This window comes from Gymnodraco acuticeps, unplaced genomic scaffold, assembly GCF_902827175.1.
Source record: "Gymnodraco acuticeps unplaced genomic scaffold, fGymAcu1.1, whole genome shotgun sequence".
NCBI classification, from domain to species: domain Eukaryota; kingdom Metazoa; phylum Chordata; class Actinopteri; order Perciformes; family Bathydraconidae; genus Gymnodraco; species Gymnodraco acuticeps.
Window position 1 is genome coordinate 109,036 of NW_022991451.1, and position 17,521 is coordinate 126,556.

General features: G+C 40.4%; 1 protein-coding gene across 3 annotated transcripts; it reads right to left on the reverse strand.

Annotated features, from left to right (window-relative positions):
• Positions 1 to 2,883: 2,883 nt before the first annotated feature.
• Positions 2,884 to 17,232, reverse strand: LOC117532950 (dysbindin-A-like). Of its 3 annotated transcripts, XM_034196567.1 has the most exons (12): positions 17,042 to 17,232; positions 15,560 to 15,613; positions 14,981 to 15,031; positions 12,624 to 12,684; positions 11,824 to 11,956; positions 10,658 to 10,790; positions 10,327 to 10,349; positions 8,126 to 8,272; positions 7,298 to 7,301; positions 5,066 to 5,199; positions 3,540 to 3,801; positions 2,884 to 3,456 (listed from the first exon to the last, which is right to left on the reverse strand). In XM_034196567.1, exons 1-12 carry the CDS (start codon positions 17,095 to 17,097, stop codon positions 3,399 to 3,401), a joined length of 1,116 nt encoding a protein of 371 aa, XP_034052458.1. In that variant the 5' UTR covers positions 17,098 to 17,232; the 3' UTR covers positions 2,884 to 3,398. The 3 variants fall into 3 exon arrangements, with proteins under 3 accessions (XP_034052458.1, XP_034052459.1, XP_034052461.1); XM_034196568.1 differs by lacking the exon at positions 7,298 to 7,301 and having other exon boundaries at positions 5,066 to 5,194; XM_034196570.1 differs by lacking the exon at positions 7,298 to 7,301 and having other exon boundaries at positions 2,884 to 3,801; positions 5,066 to 5,194.
• Positions 17,233 to 17,521: the final 289 nt, after the last annotated feature.

Here is a 17,521-nt window from a genome sequence, read left to right on the forward strand (position 1 = left end):
TGACAAGAAGTCACACACATTATAGCATATCGTATCTTTTTGTATGTTCCCCAGGCATATAGCTTAAAAGTATTACTTAAATGCCAAATAGCAAATATCAAATTAACTGAAACTGTCAAATCTAATTTAAATAAATAAATTAAATACGTGTGTAATATTCCTTTTTCTTTAGACAACAATACCACTGACAATAACTGAATCATGGTATATTCTGCATATCTACCTCCAGAGGTGGGACCAAGTCATTGTTTTGCAAGTCCGAGTCAAGTCTCAAGTCTTTGCGCTCAAGTCCGAGTCAAGTCTCAAGTCTTTGCGCTCAAGTCCAAGTCGAGTCTTCAAGTCAGGTTGGGCAAGTTCAAGTCAAGTCCAAGTCCTAAACTTTGACAAAACGAGTCATAAACAAGTCATTATGTGTTTTTCACCAAATGTAATGACATCGATCAACAGAATAATACTTAATGATCAAATTGCCTCTTCATTAGTCAGATTAATAATTTAATAATCAATTTTCTCTCTGCTGGTAAAGTAACATGTGTTTTTCTAATTTAAGAGGGATCAGTAAGGTAAGGCTACCGTGACGTTTGATTCAGAAGGAGTTTAATGTATAAGATCCCTGATGTTGAGGTAACCAGAATGTTTATTTCCACTGTGTACAACATGTTATAAGGGACCCACAATCTATCTTTATGCAAGGGATAATGTGCAGCCAGGCGGTCTGGGGAAGAGAACACCTGCATCTAGATCCCTCTGCAGGTGGTACTTTAACTCTATTTCGATGCTAATACTTTTGTACTTTTACTTTGTAACATTTTGAATGCAGGACTTTTTATTGTAACGAGTATTCCTACACTCTGGTACTTTTGTCATCAAGTACAAGATCTGAACTTCTCCCACCTCTGACAGTAAATCCTGAGTGGTTACCAAAATAAAGGTAACCAAAAAAGGTTATTTTCATTTTTACAAATCCTGCACTCAGCTTTGCTTTCTCCAATATCATTGAAAAGCAGCCAGATGCTGCTTCTTTTTTTCGGTTTTTCGCTAATTTCTTGACTTTTTCTGACGCACTTGCATTTAAATCCGTCTCCCCCGTAGCTCTGTGCAGCTGGCCTGTACCACTACACCTGCTGTGCCCCCCACCCTTCTTTCACATAATGGTATGATCCTAGTGTGTCCTCGCATATGATTGGCCGCATGGTGGCCCAGCTAAATAAATTCCCGCCCCTGCCTGCAAGGATTCTCAGCAAGAGTAGGAGCGGCTGAAGATTCTGCTTTCCCCAACGGGAGTCTTCTCTTCTAGCGGCAGCTCTGCGATCGGCGTGTTGGAGACCTCTGAATTAAATGATCAAGTCACCTCAAGTCAGAAGGCTCAAGTCCAAGTCAAGTCCCGAGTCATTGGTGTTCAAGTCCAAGTCGATTCGCAAGTGTTTTGTGATTTTGTCAAGTCGAGTCTCAAGTCATCAAATTGATGACTCGAGTCTGACTCGAGTCCAAGTTATGTGACTCGAGTCCACACCTCTGTCTACCTCACATGTTACACATACTCTGAACGTGGTATTCACACAAAACTCATTCCTTATACAACTACACAGAATAACAAGAACACAATAACTCTTCCTCATAACTTATAAAACATTTACAATTAGCCTTAGCAAGGTGCTTAGTTAACCACGATAACATGCTACATGAATACAACACACTATTAGTAGTGATGTTACGTATTGCGCCGAGGCTTCGGAGCGTGTGTCGAGTAATCCCCGAAGCTTTTTGTGAAGCATGTACCGAGGCTTGTATCGTTTTGGGCCAGTGACGTCATCGATGACAAACGAAGCCTCGCTGCCTGTCGATACCACGTGACTGCTTCACGAAGCGATTCAGATCGGTTGAACCGTTGAACCACAACGCTCATAATACTCATGGATGTATAATAAGAACCATATTACCCCTCCTGTACCCGGGCCCGGGTGACACGATGGAATCAAGAGAGCTCAGATCCTCACTCATATAGAGGTCGGAACATGTCATAAGTATAAATAGATACAAGCATAAATAAATGTAGGAATAAAAACATGAATAAATACAGGAATACATATCTTGCAGTGTTTTCAGGGAGCTTTAGTGTGTGTGCTGTGGCTCAGCTGGACAGCTCTCTAAAACACTTTGGACAAAAACTGAATATTTTAATCTCCATGAAAGACAGTTTCTTTGTGTAAATATATCACATGATAGTATTTTTAGGACATTTCATTCTTTACTAATCACTTTTATTTCTAGAATTTCTACTCTTTTTCCAAAATTGAAATTATACATGGTAATGACATTTCAAAGACAAATATACTTGTAAAGCCAGCACATATGACATGAGCACATATTTATGTATGAGTGTCAACACACCCACACTACAAAAACCACTTATATATACTATATGGTCAACAGTGTGTGCCGGACAATCTCCACACATGATGTGTCTATGTGATAACTGAACAGTGATCTGAACTCTGCAGGTGTCAGGCACAAGGACATAGTGGAACAGGGTACTGCTGCTACTAGGGAAAATATCTGTTTTCTGAAGCATAAAGACTTCCTGCAACTGAATGGAAGTCTTTGTCCAGGTTTTAAGATATCCTAGAGATAGACATCTTATTTTTGTTCTAAACACGTTGTCCTTCCTTTGCTCAGCCTTACACAGCTAACAATGCTAATCAGGGGCCAGCATGTTAATGGAGCGTTGTTTCCTTAAGAAAAATGATATCGTTTTCTGAACTAAGCCTGGGAAAAACTGGTTGTCTTGTTGCATGTGAGTCTTGCTTTATATTTTTTACTTTGGAAAAAACGTAGCCAGGTTGTTAACATCGTTCTACAAATAAACTTGACGAGAAATAGATATATGATATAAAGAGAGATGTTTTTATTGAATGGGTGAGGACACAAATACAAACATATTTTTTTCTGACAAAGGTTTTTGTGTTTCAAAAGTCGGCCTTTAGGATTTTTAACACAACCGTTTTCAGTATGATATTTTTAGATATAGTAGACGATTATGATATCTCAGGTTAGTAGGGTCATCTAATTGCTGCTTTTCATGAACAATATAAAGTATTACCAGCCTAATAAATTAAGAATTGTTGACTGCCAGTTTAGAGATCAGTCAGACTGTCGCCCCCTCTTTTCTTATAAATGAAGTTGGAGTGTCAAGAAGTCCTGTGGCTTCAAGAGGGTCTTAATGTGATTTCAATGCATGTATCATTGTTACCACCACTGCCTTACTGCACATGTTGTACAGTGGCACCAGCTGCTCCATCTACAGTATGGTCGCCGTGGTAGCTGCTTTCTGGAAGACGCCTTATACCAAATGATAGAAAGGATAGATTTGTCTCTATGCACATAGAAGGTAATGTGTGTCATGTTGTCAAATGTTCAGAGAGCCGTGACTGGTGCTCATGTTGCTGCAGAGAGGAACTGTGACAGGTCAGAGCAGAGGGGGACAGTAGTTAGTGATGCATAGTTATCAAGAAGTTTCAAGGGCTTGGTTGCTAAGTTACCCAGATGGCAGGTCCTCTGCGGGGTCACTCTCATCAGAGCCTCTTAATGTGCCAACGTCCTGCAGAGCAACCAGGGACATGTCCGGCTGGATGTCCTCCTCGTCTGACTGCACCAGAGGCTCGTAGTTCTCCTCACTGGCAGCTTCTTCCTCTTCCTGCTCCCACTCTGCAGCCTGGTTGGACGCTTGGTTCTTTGTGGGAGGCGCTTGTATAATTTGGCTTTTCATTTCAGATTCAGAAGAGCAGGACTCGAGATCTGGACCTGTGAGAGAAGACCACTGAAGTTTACTCTCACTGGAAGTGAATAATTTAAGTTCAACCCTGTGTGGCACAATCACACAGCAGTTGGATCAGCTTTAGGCTTTTTGTCCAGGGCAGGTTCGTATTATATTCTTTATTTTATGCTCTTTGATTTTTACACATGCGATAATGTAGAACCATTGACCTGCTGTATTCATTGTACTCATTCATCCTCCCATCATTGTTGCCATATCTTGTGAGAAGATTCATATGTTAGACTGACTAAGTTACTGTCTGATGTGCACACCCAGCACCCAGTAGCTAAAGAGCTGATGGCCAAATAATGCTACATAATTACACCTACATACACCAGGTGACCAGTAACACAAAAATAAAATAATGCAGATGTTGTTCCATGCCAACTTCTTCAGCCAGAGGTTTTTCTGCTCAAAAGTTGGCAAAAAAATAATAAAAGGTAGCAGAACATTAGCTCCCGCATCAAAAAGCACAGCAGAGGATGTTCCTCCTGAGGCAGCTGAAGAAATTCAACCTGCCAAAGATGACGATGGTGAACTTCTACACTTCCATCATCGAGTCCATCCTCACCTCCTCCATCACCATCTGGTACGCCGCAGCCACAGCCAAGGATAAGGGCCGGCTGCAGCGTGTCATCCCTCCACGACCTGCATGCCTCCAGGACCCTGAGGCGGGCAGGGAAGATAGTGGCCGACCCCTGCCACCCTGGACACAAACTGTTCACCCCCCTCCCCTCTGGCAGGAGGCTGCGCTCCATCAGGACCAAAACCTCTCGCCACCTGAACAGTTTCTTCCCCTCCGCTACCGGCCTCTTAAACAAGGCCCGGCCCCCCCAGACACAACGTATACTCTATATGCATTACATTAATGCACACAATGTTCAAATACTGCTTACTGCACATATTTCCCGTTTTATATTCTATAATTCACTGCATTCTATGTCGCTGTAAATTACTGCTTTATTTTATTGCTATCTTACTATATTTTATTACGGTGTCCTTAAAGATTTTTAGTTTTATATTAGATTTCTTGTTTTATATTTTATGTCTGCACCATGACATCAAGTCAAATTCCTCGTATGTGTGAACCTACCTGGCAATAAACCCGTTTCTGATTCTGATTTTAAAAGGTTTAGCAACATAAAATACCAATATCTACAAAAATGCATGCCTTGATTGAGAATTCCTTTATTCATCAGGGACATTTACTTTAGCCTTTGGAAGCCTGTAGAGAAAGTGCGTTGGGGTTACCGGAGGTCAGGGAGGACCCTGTGCTGATGTCATCACCAGTGGAGTTGAGGAAGTCATCCAAAGCCTCCTGGTCTGATATGTTGGTGACTGTCATCTGATCCAGAACACGCACGTCTGTTCCTGCTTGCTCTGCGCACACACACACACACACACACACACACACACACACACACACGCTTTTGTTTGTATTGTTTTATGTCTAGTATATCTTTGTATTGCATTGTTGAGGAACCTTTTCATTACACAACTACACTGTAGTAGTAAACCTAAATCTTGTAATAAGCACACAGCTTGGGCACCCATGTTGCATGCTGCACCCTGCTCTCTCTCCCTGTTTCCACACTGTCCTGTCAAAAACTACCCTAGCACCAGGGCCGGCGCTGACCAATTTGCTGCCCGAGGCAAGATTTTAGTTGGCACCCCACCCCCAAAATGCAGACACTCACTATGGCTCGCGCATGCATGCACGTGCACGGTTGTGGCATGACCACCAAAACAGAAAGATATGGACACAAGATGTGTGCAAATGTATTTAGTACCCTATCCATGTGAATATGATTTAAGTCGGGGGGTGGACCTCACACCTCTAGGGGGGTCCGGGGGAAGATTATTTTTTTTCTTAATATTGAAGTTGAAAGCATCAATCTGGTGCACTTTGAGAGCAACATGAAGAGATCTATGGATACATCTCTCAACATCCATATGAAACAGAACTGTAAACAGATTTTCTTTTTCTTTATGGATATTTTACAAATCACTCCCCGTTCAAACTGTATTCTTGTTTATTAATAACTTTTTTTTACTGTCATATAGTATTTTATACCTGTTTTATCTATTCTCTTATTTTGTTATAACTACAGTATAATGATCATATAAAGGTGTGCCTTTACCTCACTGAGCTGAGGATATCAGAGCCTCTCAGTCTTTCAGGAGAGAGCTCTCTAAAGCTCTCCCCCCCGCGGCCGCTTACACAGTAAATTCCAATGTTAATAAAAGCACAGAGAAGCTGTATACGTTTTTTGGGAGTTTGATTTATTTTAAATTAACACTAATACAAAATTAAAACCTATAATTGCACACTAAAACCATTATTTCCAAAAAATAACTATTTCACATAAACCTCTGGTTTTGACTGGCGCTGGGGCAGTTCAACTTGATTTTGGGGGGGGGGGGTGCGCCATAGTTTATGGGCGCTGTATGCAATATACAGGGTTCATACACTTTTTCACCAATGATTTTCAATGACTTTTCCATGACTTCTCAATGACCTTTACCTAATTTTCCATGACCAAAAAAAAATTACCACTGAAAATGGTTTATTTGAACATGGAACAGGAAATAAGGTCTGCATATGAAACATGTAGTGCCTATCTAAAACAAATCAAATAGTTGGCTTACTAGCTTCTACACGCTAAAGCAACTGTAGTCAGGGATGCAAACTCATCAGGTATGGAAAAGGTGACAAGGACCCGAGCCCCTGACCCCACGGAATATCGGCTTTAAAATGAGGAACAGAGGATTTTAGCAGTCAGAGCAACTAAAGCAGCAGTGTTAATAATAACAGAAACGCTAAAGAGTCACATCTAATATAAATATATAAAAGCATTTATTTTAATTGTGTAGCAGTCAGTTTATAATTCTGGCAGCACTGTTGAGCATTTTGAAAATGTATTTTCATGCCTCTGTGCAAGGCTTAGTCTTTCTATCTTTATAGCCACTGGGGTTAAGTAACTAAGTTCATAAACTCAACAAGTACTATACTTGGGTACAATTTTGAGATACTTGTACTTTATTTAAGTATTTCAATGTTTTGCTACTGTGTACTTCTACTCCTCTACAGTTCAGAGGTAAATGGTGTACTTTTCCTCCACTACATGTATTTAATCCCTTTAGTTACTTTACAGATGTGGATGAATGATGTGAAATATAATCAAGTGTTCTTCTGCTTTTACTCAAGTATAAGATCTGAGTACTTCTACTTTTACTCAAGTACAAGACCTGAGTACTTCTACTTTTACTCAAGTACAAGATCTGAGTACTATACTTTTACTCTAGTAAATATCTATATTTATACCACCTCTGTTTATAGCCTATGAAAAAAACTATTAGAAAACGAAGGCTAAAGCTAACGTTAGCAGATAGTGACAATGTATGCTAGCTAGCTAGCTCAACGATTCCTTAAATGATATTGCGACAGAAAAACGTTTCAGTTCACATCACGCTCTGCCGCTCTGCTCTGAACACCTGAACGGTCCGTTCTAACAGCTGTTCACCAGCGGCTCAGTCTGTGCCACAGTGACTCCGCACAGTTAACGAACGCACCGTAGATAATGTAGCTGACCCTCATCCCGGAGCAGCAGAGATCAGCCGACAGGCAGGAAGACACGAGCACACAGCTCGCGCTTCATATATTAAAAAATAACACCATGCGCGTCGTGATGGCACATAACAGCTCGCGACCGCAGATTATTTCGGCGATTCGATAAAATGTAAATTATTTGACGGAACTTTAGTTACATTTCCATGACTTTTCCAAAACGTTGGGAAAAATATTGTTTTCCATAACTTTTCCAGGGCCTGGAATTTGCATTTTGAATTTCCATGACTTTTCCAGATTTTCAATGACCGTACGAACCCTGAATATAGGCGTAGTTATGTTAGTATAAGATAATAATATGTACTTTGTTGATCCAAAATCGGGAAATTGTGTTGTTATGAAATTTAAAAAACAAATTATTTTTAATAAAAAAATTTCCCCCAATTTTTGGCGCCCCCGATGGGTTGATGCGCCCTTAGCATTCGCCTATACTGCCTATGCCAAGGGCCGGCCCTGCCTAGCACCAGGGTTGTTTCCATTCACTGAATTTCAAGTGTATTTCATCATTGCTTGTCAATAAAAGAAACATTATATTCTTGCCTCTCTTCTACGTGTTTGTAAAACCCATTGTTAGAATAATAGGCTAATATTGACACATTCTAGTGCAGAAAATGAAATAGTCCACGTCTCCACTGATCTGCTCAATAGTTGTGATCATTAAAGGAGGTATTCTGTGTGGGTACCTCTGTGCTGCAGGTATCCAGTGGACAGGTATTGCTGCACGTCTTGGTTGAAGGCTTCCTCGTACACTTTCTGTCGTTCTCTCAGTTTCTGCTTCATAGTCTGCTCCAGCTCTGCCACCTTCTGAGCATGCTCAGAGTTCAGTTCCACTACAAACAGAAGACATGTTAGTCCTCTAATCTCAAGAGTTTCACATCATACCAAGAGTTTCACATCATACCAAGAGTTTCACATCATGCCATTATCAGCAGTGTAAGGAATTACACAAACACGCTTCATAATAACTACAGGAAACAGTATTTTTCACATAGCTGGTGTGGGTGTTGGATAGTCTCCTTGGAAATTGAAAGTGAAATGATAGTAAAAACGAATTGCATGCGTTTCCTCGGGATGCTTTAGTCTAGTGGTTCTCAAACCTTTTTCAATCATGTTCCCCCTTTGAAAAAAAAATTCAGCCAAGTATCCCCTGATCAGCGCAAAAACGATTTGTTAGGGATAAAATGCCTGTATAAAGAGGTACAGTCCAGCGCTGCACCATCAGTGTCTGATTTATTAAAACAACAACAGTAACTGAGAAACACTTAAATGCTACATTTCAAATGTTTACAATCCATCACTAAATTCATGGCAAACCAATTTCAACATCATGCAATAACACTAATACGACATTAGTTGCATTGAACTGATCTTTTTAATAAGTTGTACTTACAATGTAGTGAGAACCATGGGCTTGTGCTTCACTGAGGATCTTTGTCATTCTGACAGGGAGGCTAACTGCAGTTATTACACTTCGTGTTTTTAAATATGTGTAACTCTGTTCATATAAAACCCACACTGCTCAAACTTCGTTACTTTCCCTAAAATTGATATATTTATTTATTAGGGGCGTGGGGAATGAAGAGAAACAAATATATGAGCATTTTATGAGCATGGGATTTTGACCCCTCATATAAACATATGCATAATTCTATACTTTGCGGCCACACGGCGTTGCCAAGCAACGCTTATTGTTTAGGTCCTTTGATAAGCAGGCAGTCATATCATTAACTAGAACTAGCTAGATCTGATAGATTTGGACATAAACGCGAGTGAAGTCTAACCGGACGCGAGAGAGGGATCAGAGATCAGATCAGCTGCTGCTGACGGAGAACACACAGCTCTGCATGATCACAGCTCCGCCGCTGTGACGGACCGTTGAGCGGAGCAAAATACACTAAGAGTTAGACCTTAGCTATTTAATCTACTCTGGAACTAGCTAAACTAGTTATACATATATTTATTCTTTACTGTCGGGTCACTTATTACAGGTTCAGCGAGCTGCACGAGACTGACGGGCTGTCAGGAGAGGGAGAGGAAAAGAGAGCACCCCGTTTATTTCCCCATTTTATTATCCAGAATGACTGTAAACCTTTGAATTAAGTAGTTCATCTACTATTAGTAGTTTGTTTAAATGCATTACTTATGTTGTTTTTTTTCATTAACATAAAATAAATCTCACATACCCCCTGCAGTACTCCAACGTACCCCTAGGGGTCCGCGTACCCCCATTTGAGAACCACTGCTTTAGTCTATACATCCTATGCCATGACGCATAGGCAACAATAGAGACATTAAGAAATGAGCAGTGTACTAAGGCAGTAATGTAGTCATTGTTGAGCAGTAATAACAATGTGTAATCCCCAGTGGTGTAATGTAACTAAGTACATTTACTCAAGTATTTGTACTTTACTTGAGTATTTCCACATAAAGCAACTTTATACTTTATTACATTTTCTCAGGCAAATGTTTTCTTTTTACTTCAATACATTTATTGTACATATTGAGTTATTAGTTTCTTTGCAGATTTAAGGTTTTTAGGTTATTCATACACAAATCTACAGACATTATATTAAAAGTTAAGCCACCCAGTAGTGTATAAAGTCATTCAAAGAAACCCAACCTTTACCAAGTGCAACATTGAAGTAATGAATGCAAAAATACTTTTCTAAAGTCATTTAAAATACACAGTGCTTTAACTGGCTATTTTGGCATAACGAGTACTTTTACTTTTGGTGCTTGAAGTATTTTTGAATGCTAATGATTTGAATGCAGAACTTTACATTTGTATCTGAGTATTTTTACACCGTAGTATTGCTACTTTTACTTAGGTAAATAATCTGAGTACTTCTGTGTAATCCCTGATTAGAGAACAGCAGCATCTCACCTTCCAGGGCCTCCACCTCCTTCCTGTTACAAGACAAACATCAGACAGGTTAGCATCATGTTACAGTATATCTCTGGCTGCTCAACAAACACTTTACCCATCCAGGGGGAAAATAAATGTGTTTATCTTGTCATGACCACAGCTTGTCACTTTGAGAAGTTATATGGAACAACAAAAGTCTGACAAAGTTTAATGCCTGACAGCCTCTGACACTAGATGTAAAAACACTATTCAATGATACTCAGCAAGTGTTAAGGGTCAATAACTAGCGCACATTTATGAATGATTAAACTCATAGGAGAGTGAATAATAAGTAATCTGCTGGTCATACCTCTTCTTCTTCTTGTAGGCTTCTAGTTGGTTGATATGCTGCTGTTGGACAGTCTGTTGTTCACACTGACAGCACAACGTCTCCAGGTACATCAGCTTGCTCTCCATCTCCTCAAAGTCTCCCTCCAAATGAGCTGCACACACACACACACACACACACACACACACACACACACACACACACACACACACACACACACACACACACACACACACACACACACACACACACACACACACACACACACACACACACACACACACACACACACACACACACACACACACACACACACACACACCACACACACACACACACACCACACACACACCACACACACACACACACCACACACACACACACACACACACACACACACAATTGACAATTTCTTAATTTATATATTTTACAAAATGTATTTCCATAATGGTCTTAATTCATTTTATATGTGGGGTTCCATATCTATCTTAGTTCAGGATGTCAATACTGTATTATTAAAGCTATACAGGCAGCACATACTGAGGTACAGTGGTGGAAAGTAACTAAGTACATTTACGCAAGTATTGTACAATTGTATTTGTTTTTAACTTAGGTATTACTATTTAATGGAACTACATAAACCAAATTCACTACATGTTGAACGGAAACATTGTGAACACTGCTATGTTTGAAGTTGTTTTTTAACACAGAAAACAGTGATAAATGTATCAAATATAATGCATCGTTATGTATTAAAGGTGATTTCAGTTATATTGCTGATCGTTTCTGTAAGAATATCATGTACTTGTAGGCCTTTCATGAAACATATAATTACTTCTATCTTGCTGCACGTGATAATAACTTGAAGGATTATCTTGTGTGCATAAGATCCAAAACAATGATGAAAAACTTCAGTAGCTTTAAGTCAACTGAGCACATACTTATTCATTTTTATATATTGAGTACTTTTATAATTTAAGTAAACTTTGCTGGAAATATTGAACTTTTCCTTAAGTATAATTTGGATTGCAGGACATGCATTTGTATCAGCGTATTTCTACACTGTTGTGTCGTTACTTTTACTAAAGTGAAGGATCTGAGTACTTCTTCCACCTCTGAGGTCCACTGTCGGACATTCTCTTAGTCATTGGTGGTGACGGGCGTTATCGTACAGGAATGAAACACACCGATGTTAGCAGTCATGGCGTCCAAATCGCCGATGAAGGCCGGCACGCTCTGCAGCTGCTCCTGCAGCTGGGTCAGAGCCGCTCTCTTCCTCTCCCAGTGAGCAGACAGCATCACCATGTCCCCATCTACTTCCTAACACACACACACACACACACACACACACACACACACACACACACACACACACACACACACACACACACACACACACACACACACACACACACACACACACACACACACACACACACACACACACACACACACACACACACACACACACACACACACACAGCATGAAAGAAGGACATAGCAATTAGCAAATGTAACTTAAATAGTATGTTGATTCTCTAAATTATTGCAAATAAAGTTACATCGATTGTTCAATTCATGTCGCAATTCGATTTAAGGATCTCATTTGATAATGTGTTTCTTTTGCAGGATGCCTAAAGCTTTTGATGTGTTTTTTTTTAAAGCTCTTTGAATTGCGTTGTTATTGAAGTGTGCCTTATAAATAAACGTGCCTTATCTAAGTATTAGTATCTTAGTATGTGCGGAGTGTGTTTCTCTGAAATGTCCAGGTTTGAGTATAAAATCCAGTTTTTCCATCACTTGACTGTAGCTAATGAAAAGCTCCAACTGGTATCTGACAGCATTCTTTGAAACTGCTTCACCCACAACACGATGTATTCTCATATTATCTTCAAGATCCATGAGCACAGGCTCAACACGGCCCCAGAAGAAGCTTTTCTCTACAGTCAATCCTTCACGGTGTCTGAAGGAGTGTGTGTGATCCTACCTCTGCAGCCTGAGCACAGTCCTTAGTTCTTCTGTGGAGCAGAAACCAGCTCTCCTCATACCTGAAGAGACACATTACACAGAAACACATAAGTGTGAGCGTGTGTGTGTGGTTTTGTTCGTATGTGTGTGTGTCTGTGTGTGTGTAGTCATGCAAGGTAAAGTGTGTTTCTATTGTTGTGTGTGCTGTGATGCTTGTAGGTGTGTGGGTGGTGTGTGTGAAAAGGTGTGTGTTGTGTGTGTACGTTTCTGTGTGAGTGGTTGTGTGTGTGTGTATGTGTGTGTGGTTGTGTGTGTGTATGTGTGTGTGTATATGTACATGTGTGTGTGTGTGTGTGTGTGTGTGTGTGTGTATGTGTATATGTATGTGTATGTGTGTGTGTATATGTATGTGTATATGTGTGTGTGTGTGTATATGTATGTGTGTATATGTACGTGTATATGTGTGTGTGCAGAGACGTGCACACATAGACTCTAGGTAGTGCTTGAGCACCTGCCCGTGTTGCCCTCTGACAGCAATGTGCCCTTTTGAAAGTTCGTTTTTTACAGTTCTTTATTTAATTTTTGTACAGTGTACTGTATGTGGCTCATGGTAACATCGATCAATTCTGGATTAAAAGCTTCTAATATATACAACAATGCCCCAAATGCGCGATGTAATTTTGTCAGACATCCCCACGCGTGCCCCGCGGCACTCCCGTACGTGCCCTGGCTGCAGCCCCTCCCTTCCCTGCTCTCAATGTGAACGCGCAGAGCAGACAGTCAGTCACTCAGTCAGACAGGCCACGGCGAGTGTGTGGTGCAGCAGCACGCAGCAACACGATTAAAAGTGCCCTAGTGACGACCAAGTAAGTAACCACCAGGTAACAAATACAACGAGTGTATTGTTTAGTCCCCTAAATCAGATGCCAAACTAAACTAAAACTTTACTTCTTTTCTTGCATCCATCCATTTAGTCTCGTTGTGCACTTTTGAAAATAGCAGATCTACACGCTCACAATGCGTCATTATGCTAGGGCTGAAGTGATTAAATGTATGTTTTGTAATAATCTTAATCAAAATCTACATAGTAACTAGTAACTAAAGTTTTCAAATAATTGTAGTGGAGTAAAAGTAGAATATTTGCATCTGAGATGTAGTGGAGTAGAAGTAAATGTATTGAAAATGGGAAATACTCAAGTAAAGTAAAAATGCCTCATAAAGTAGGCCTACAATATAAGTAGTAGTAACCTTATAGGTTTACATTAATGCTGCTGTTAAATGTTTCTAGGAGATTAACCCTTAATTATCATGCACAGCAGAGCAGTACATTGATTTAGCTCATTTGCATTTACCACTTGTAGAATAATGCCAAGAAGAGACAGGATAAGAAAAGAAAAGAGAGCTACAGCAGGCAGCCCTGGGGAAGCAGCTCTCTGCTCTCCTGGGTAAAGCAGCCTGAGCCTACCAGCAAGGAAGTTGAGGATGCAGATGTGCCTGATGAACCCTTACCCATCATCAATGATGAAGATGAAGAAGAAAGGTCAGAGTCAATACCAGAGTCATGTTAAGGGACACACTGTCTGTCTAGAGCCCTTTCATGCTCAGATTTGAACTGTGATAATAATAGTAGTAATAATAATAATAATAATAAATAATAATATAATTGTATTGAGAGGCCCACAATTTATTTTAACCACACTAAGTGATACTAAATCAGACATGAAGCTACTTACCAAATGACAAAAAAACAACAACTATGTGATAGGGTGTTGAATTTTGGCCATGACAGTTAAAGTCTGGTGAGTCTTAATGTTATCATGCATTGCATTGCCTTACCCAAATAATTGAAATAAACATCATATTCTATATTGTTTGTATTCTAGGCAGCTACAGCAGGCTCAGGGAAGCAGCCCCCTGCTGTCCTGCAATAGTCCATCTAAGATGAGGGAGACAAATCCATAGAAAATATCTCTGAGTCAGACACAGATGAAGCAGAAATGTCAGAGTCCAGAGCAGCAACATGTTCAGAAACAGTGCTCTCTGATGATGACCAAAATGAGGGAGAGATGGAAGGAGTAACCAAAAACCGAAAATAAACTAACAAAATCCGCCATTATCCGGCAAATTTTCGCGCACAATTTCGCGCGCGGGCGAACGCCAGACCGCCACGACGACTCAGAAGGTGCCCTTTTTTTTCCTCTTGAGCACCTGCCCCTATAAATGTCTGTGCAGTGTGCACGCCACTGTGTGTGTGTGTGTGTTTGTGTATGTGTGTGTATATGTACATGTGTGTGTGTGGTTGTGTGTGTGTATGTGTGTATATGTACGTGTGTGTGTATATATGTGTGTGTGTGTGTGGTGTGTGTGTGTGTGTACCTGCTGAGTATGTCCAGTCCAGCACTGAAATGAGGAAGGCTCTCTTCAAACCTGAACAACAAACAGGAGGACAGTAAGTGAGTAATGGAAAGAATCACATGACGGATGATTTCATATCTCACAGCTGTGACCTAAGCTAAACCCTGTTTTAAACAACAAAGCAAACAGTTCAGGCTCTTCAAAACCAATTGTATTTGTTGTAATAAAATAAGAGTCCTATCGTCTTCTTCTGAAGCAACAACATGATTGGCTCTTTGGTGAGCGTGTAGCTCTTCTTCTTCTCTGAACGTATTGTTGGACTGCACCACGTACTGGTCACAGCTGCACATGAGGGGTCAAGGAAAGCAATCTGGCTTTGTATTATTGGATAATAATGTGTTGGCTGTGATTTTATTGTACCAATAATACATAATAATATAATATGCATTTACAATTATCGGTTGTTACATCCCTCACTGTATTATTACCCGTTGTGTAAGAGAATGTATACACTAGCAATCCCAAAGTCAACATATGTTAACACTTTATTCATCTGTGATCTTCCAACAGGTTGCCACGCACGCACGCAGGCACACACACCTGGGTCTTCTCCTGACTTTGGTGTCTCTTGATTTGTCTCCAAGGGTCTTGAAACTGAAGGGAGGAAAAGAGGAGACAACTGAAGACAGTCAGGATGAACATGTCTTTGAACACCAAGATAAAAAACATTGAAAATGGACTCAGTATGTTTCTCATTCAACTATCCCCACGCATGGCAGTGGGACTTGTTCAGAGTGGCTCCTGATACATGGACAGAAAGAGCCTCTGAGCAACAGCATCCCACTGTTGTCTGCTATAATGTGCAAATACTTATATATATTCAATGTGGTATATATACAGTCTATGGGTAGCACCAGTGGTGTAAAGTAACTAAGTACATTTCCTCAAGTACTGTACTTAAATCCACTACATGTATTAATACCTTCAGTTACTTCACAGATCTGGATGAACTATGTGAAATATAACCAAGTGTTGAATCAGACTTTAGTTCCACCTGGAGTAAATCCACCAGCTACCCTGCAGTATACAAAGTCATTCAGACTAGCTGCACCTTCACCAGCTCTGAGAACCCTTTCGGGCAGGAGCTCCAACAAGGCGTGTAGGACAGAGAGTGAATACACAGACTATACAGAGATGCTGTGAGAAACCAATGTGAGTTTGGAACATTGCACAATTTAAATCTATTCTACTAGTAGACCTCAACAATGGAATTATGATCAGTAGAAATGGCCATGACATGGGACCTTTAATACTTTTGTACTATTATTGAGTAACATTTTGAATGCAGGACTTTTACTTGTAACAGAGTATTGCTACACTCTGGTACTTCTACTTTTATTTAGGTAGATGATCTGAGTACTTCTGGGTACCACACATAGCACAATAGCAGAAGGTCTATCTTTACACTCAAGTATGTATATGAATGTATCTGCTTGAGTTTGACATTATGACTAAGAGGGACTTTGACAGTCAGACGGTGAGTCAAATAACATTTCCTGTTTTCTTTGCGTCTTTTAAATAAATATCATCATTTGTTTTTCATCTGTATTTATCATTATTAGTCCTTGTATCGCAGACTGGATGTGGACTAACAGTGTTCACTGTTATAGAGAACAGCTCATCACATGACTGTCAGCTGAGTGATCTCCAGCAGCAGCTCCAGTAGCACCGAGCCAGTTAGCACGTAACACTGCGACTGGTAACGTAGTGACGAGCAACATTAACAACAATAAACTACTGTTTCAATCATGGAAATGTGTGCTATGAAATAACCGTACAGTTTTAGAAAAGAGATGCAGCAGAATGAAAGCTGGAGTTAGCTAACCTTATCAACCATATCATGTCATATGTATACCATATCATGGGTATGTGTAAACCATGTCATAGATGTTCGTGTATCATTAAGTGTACATGTTTCAATATGTCAAGTGTAAAGCTAACATAACGCTATCTGATGCAGATGCAGGAGGTTATCTCAGCTAGCTAAAGCAGCTCGGAACGGCATGAGAGAAGAGGACCAACCCCGTAGTGAAATCTTGCTGGACCATGTGGAGTCTTTCTCTGAAGTTTTCGAACATGATTCCTCGCAGTTAGTCTCACGTTTCGCATGAAAGAGCTTTAACCTGCTGTCACACTGCTGCTGTGCACAGGCAGCTAGCTGGATACTGTTAGCTGGAGGATGTTTATTTCGTTGTTTAAAGCGTGTGATATTTTCCCTGAGCTGAGTCTCACAGGCAAACCCTCGACTCCTCAGAATCGACGTTCCTACACAGCAGGGTCTGAGAGAAGCAATTTTCCGCTGGCGTACGGATATACAGCCCGACAGAGTCTGCCTGGACCTCCCTATACGATACCCCACCACTCTGAAATCTTTACCAAAACCGAAACAAAGCTACTGTCTGTGAGTCTACAGAAAGACCTACTTGTCTGCCTGAAAGTCTTAGCTCAGGAACAGAATAACAGGTTCCTCTCTTCCACTGTAGGTTGTGTCAAGGGAATAGT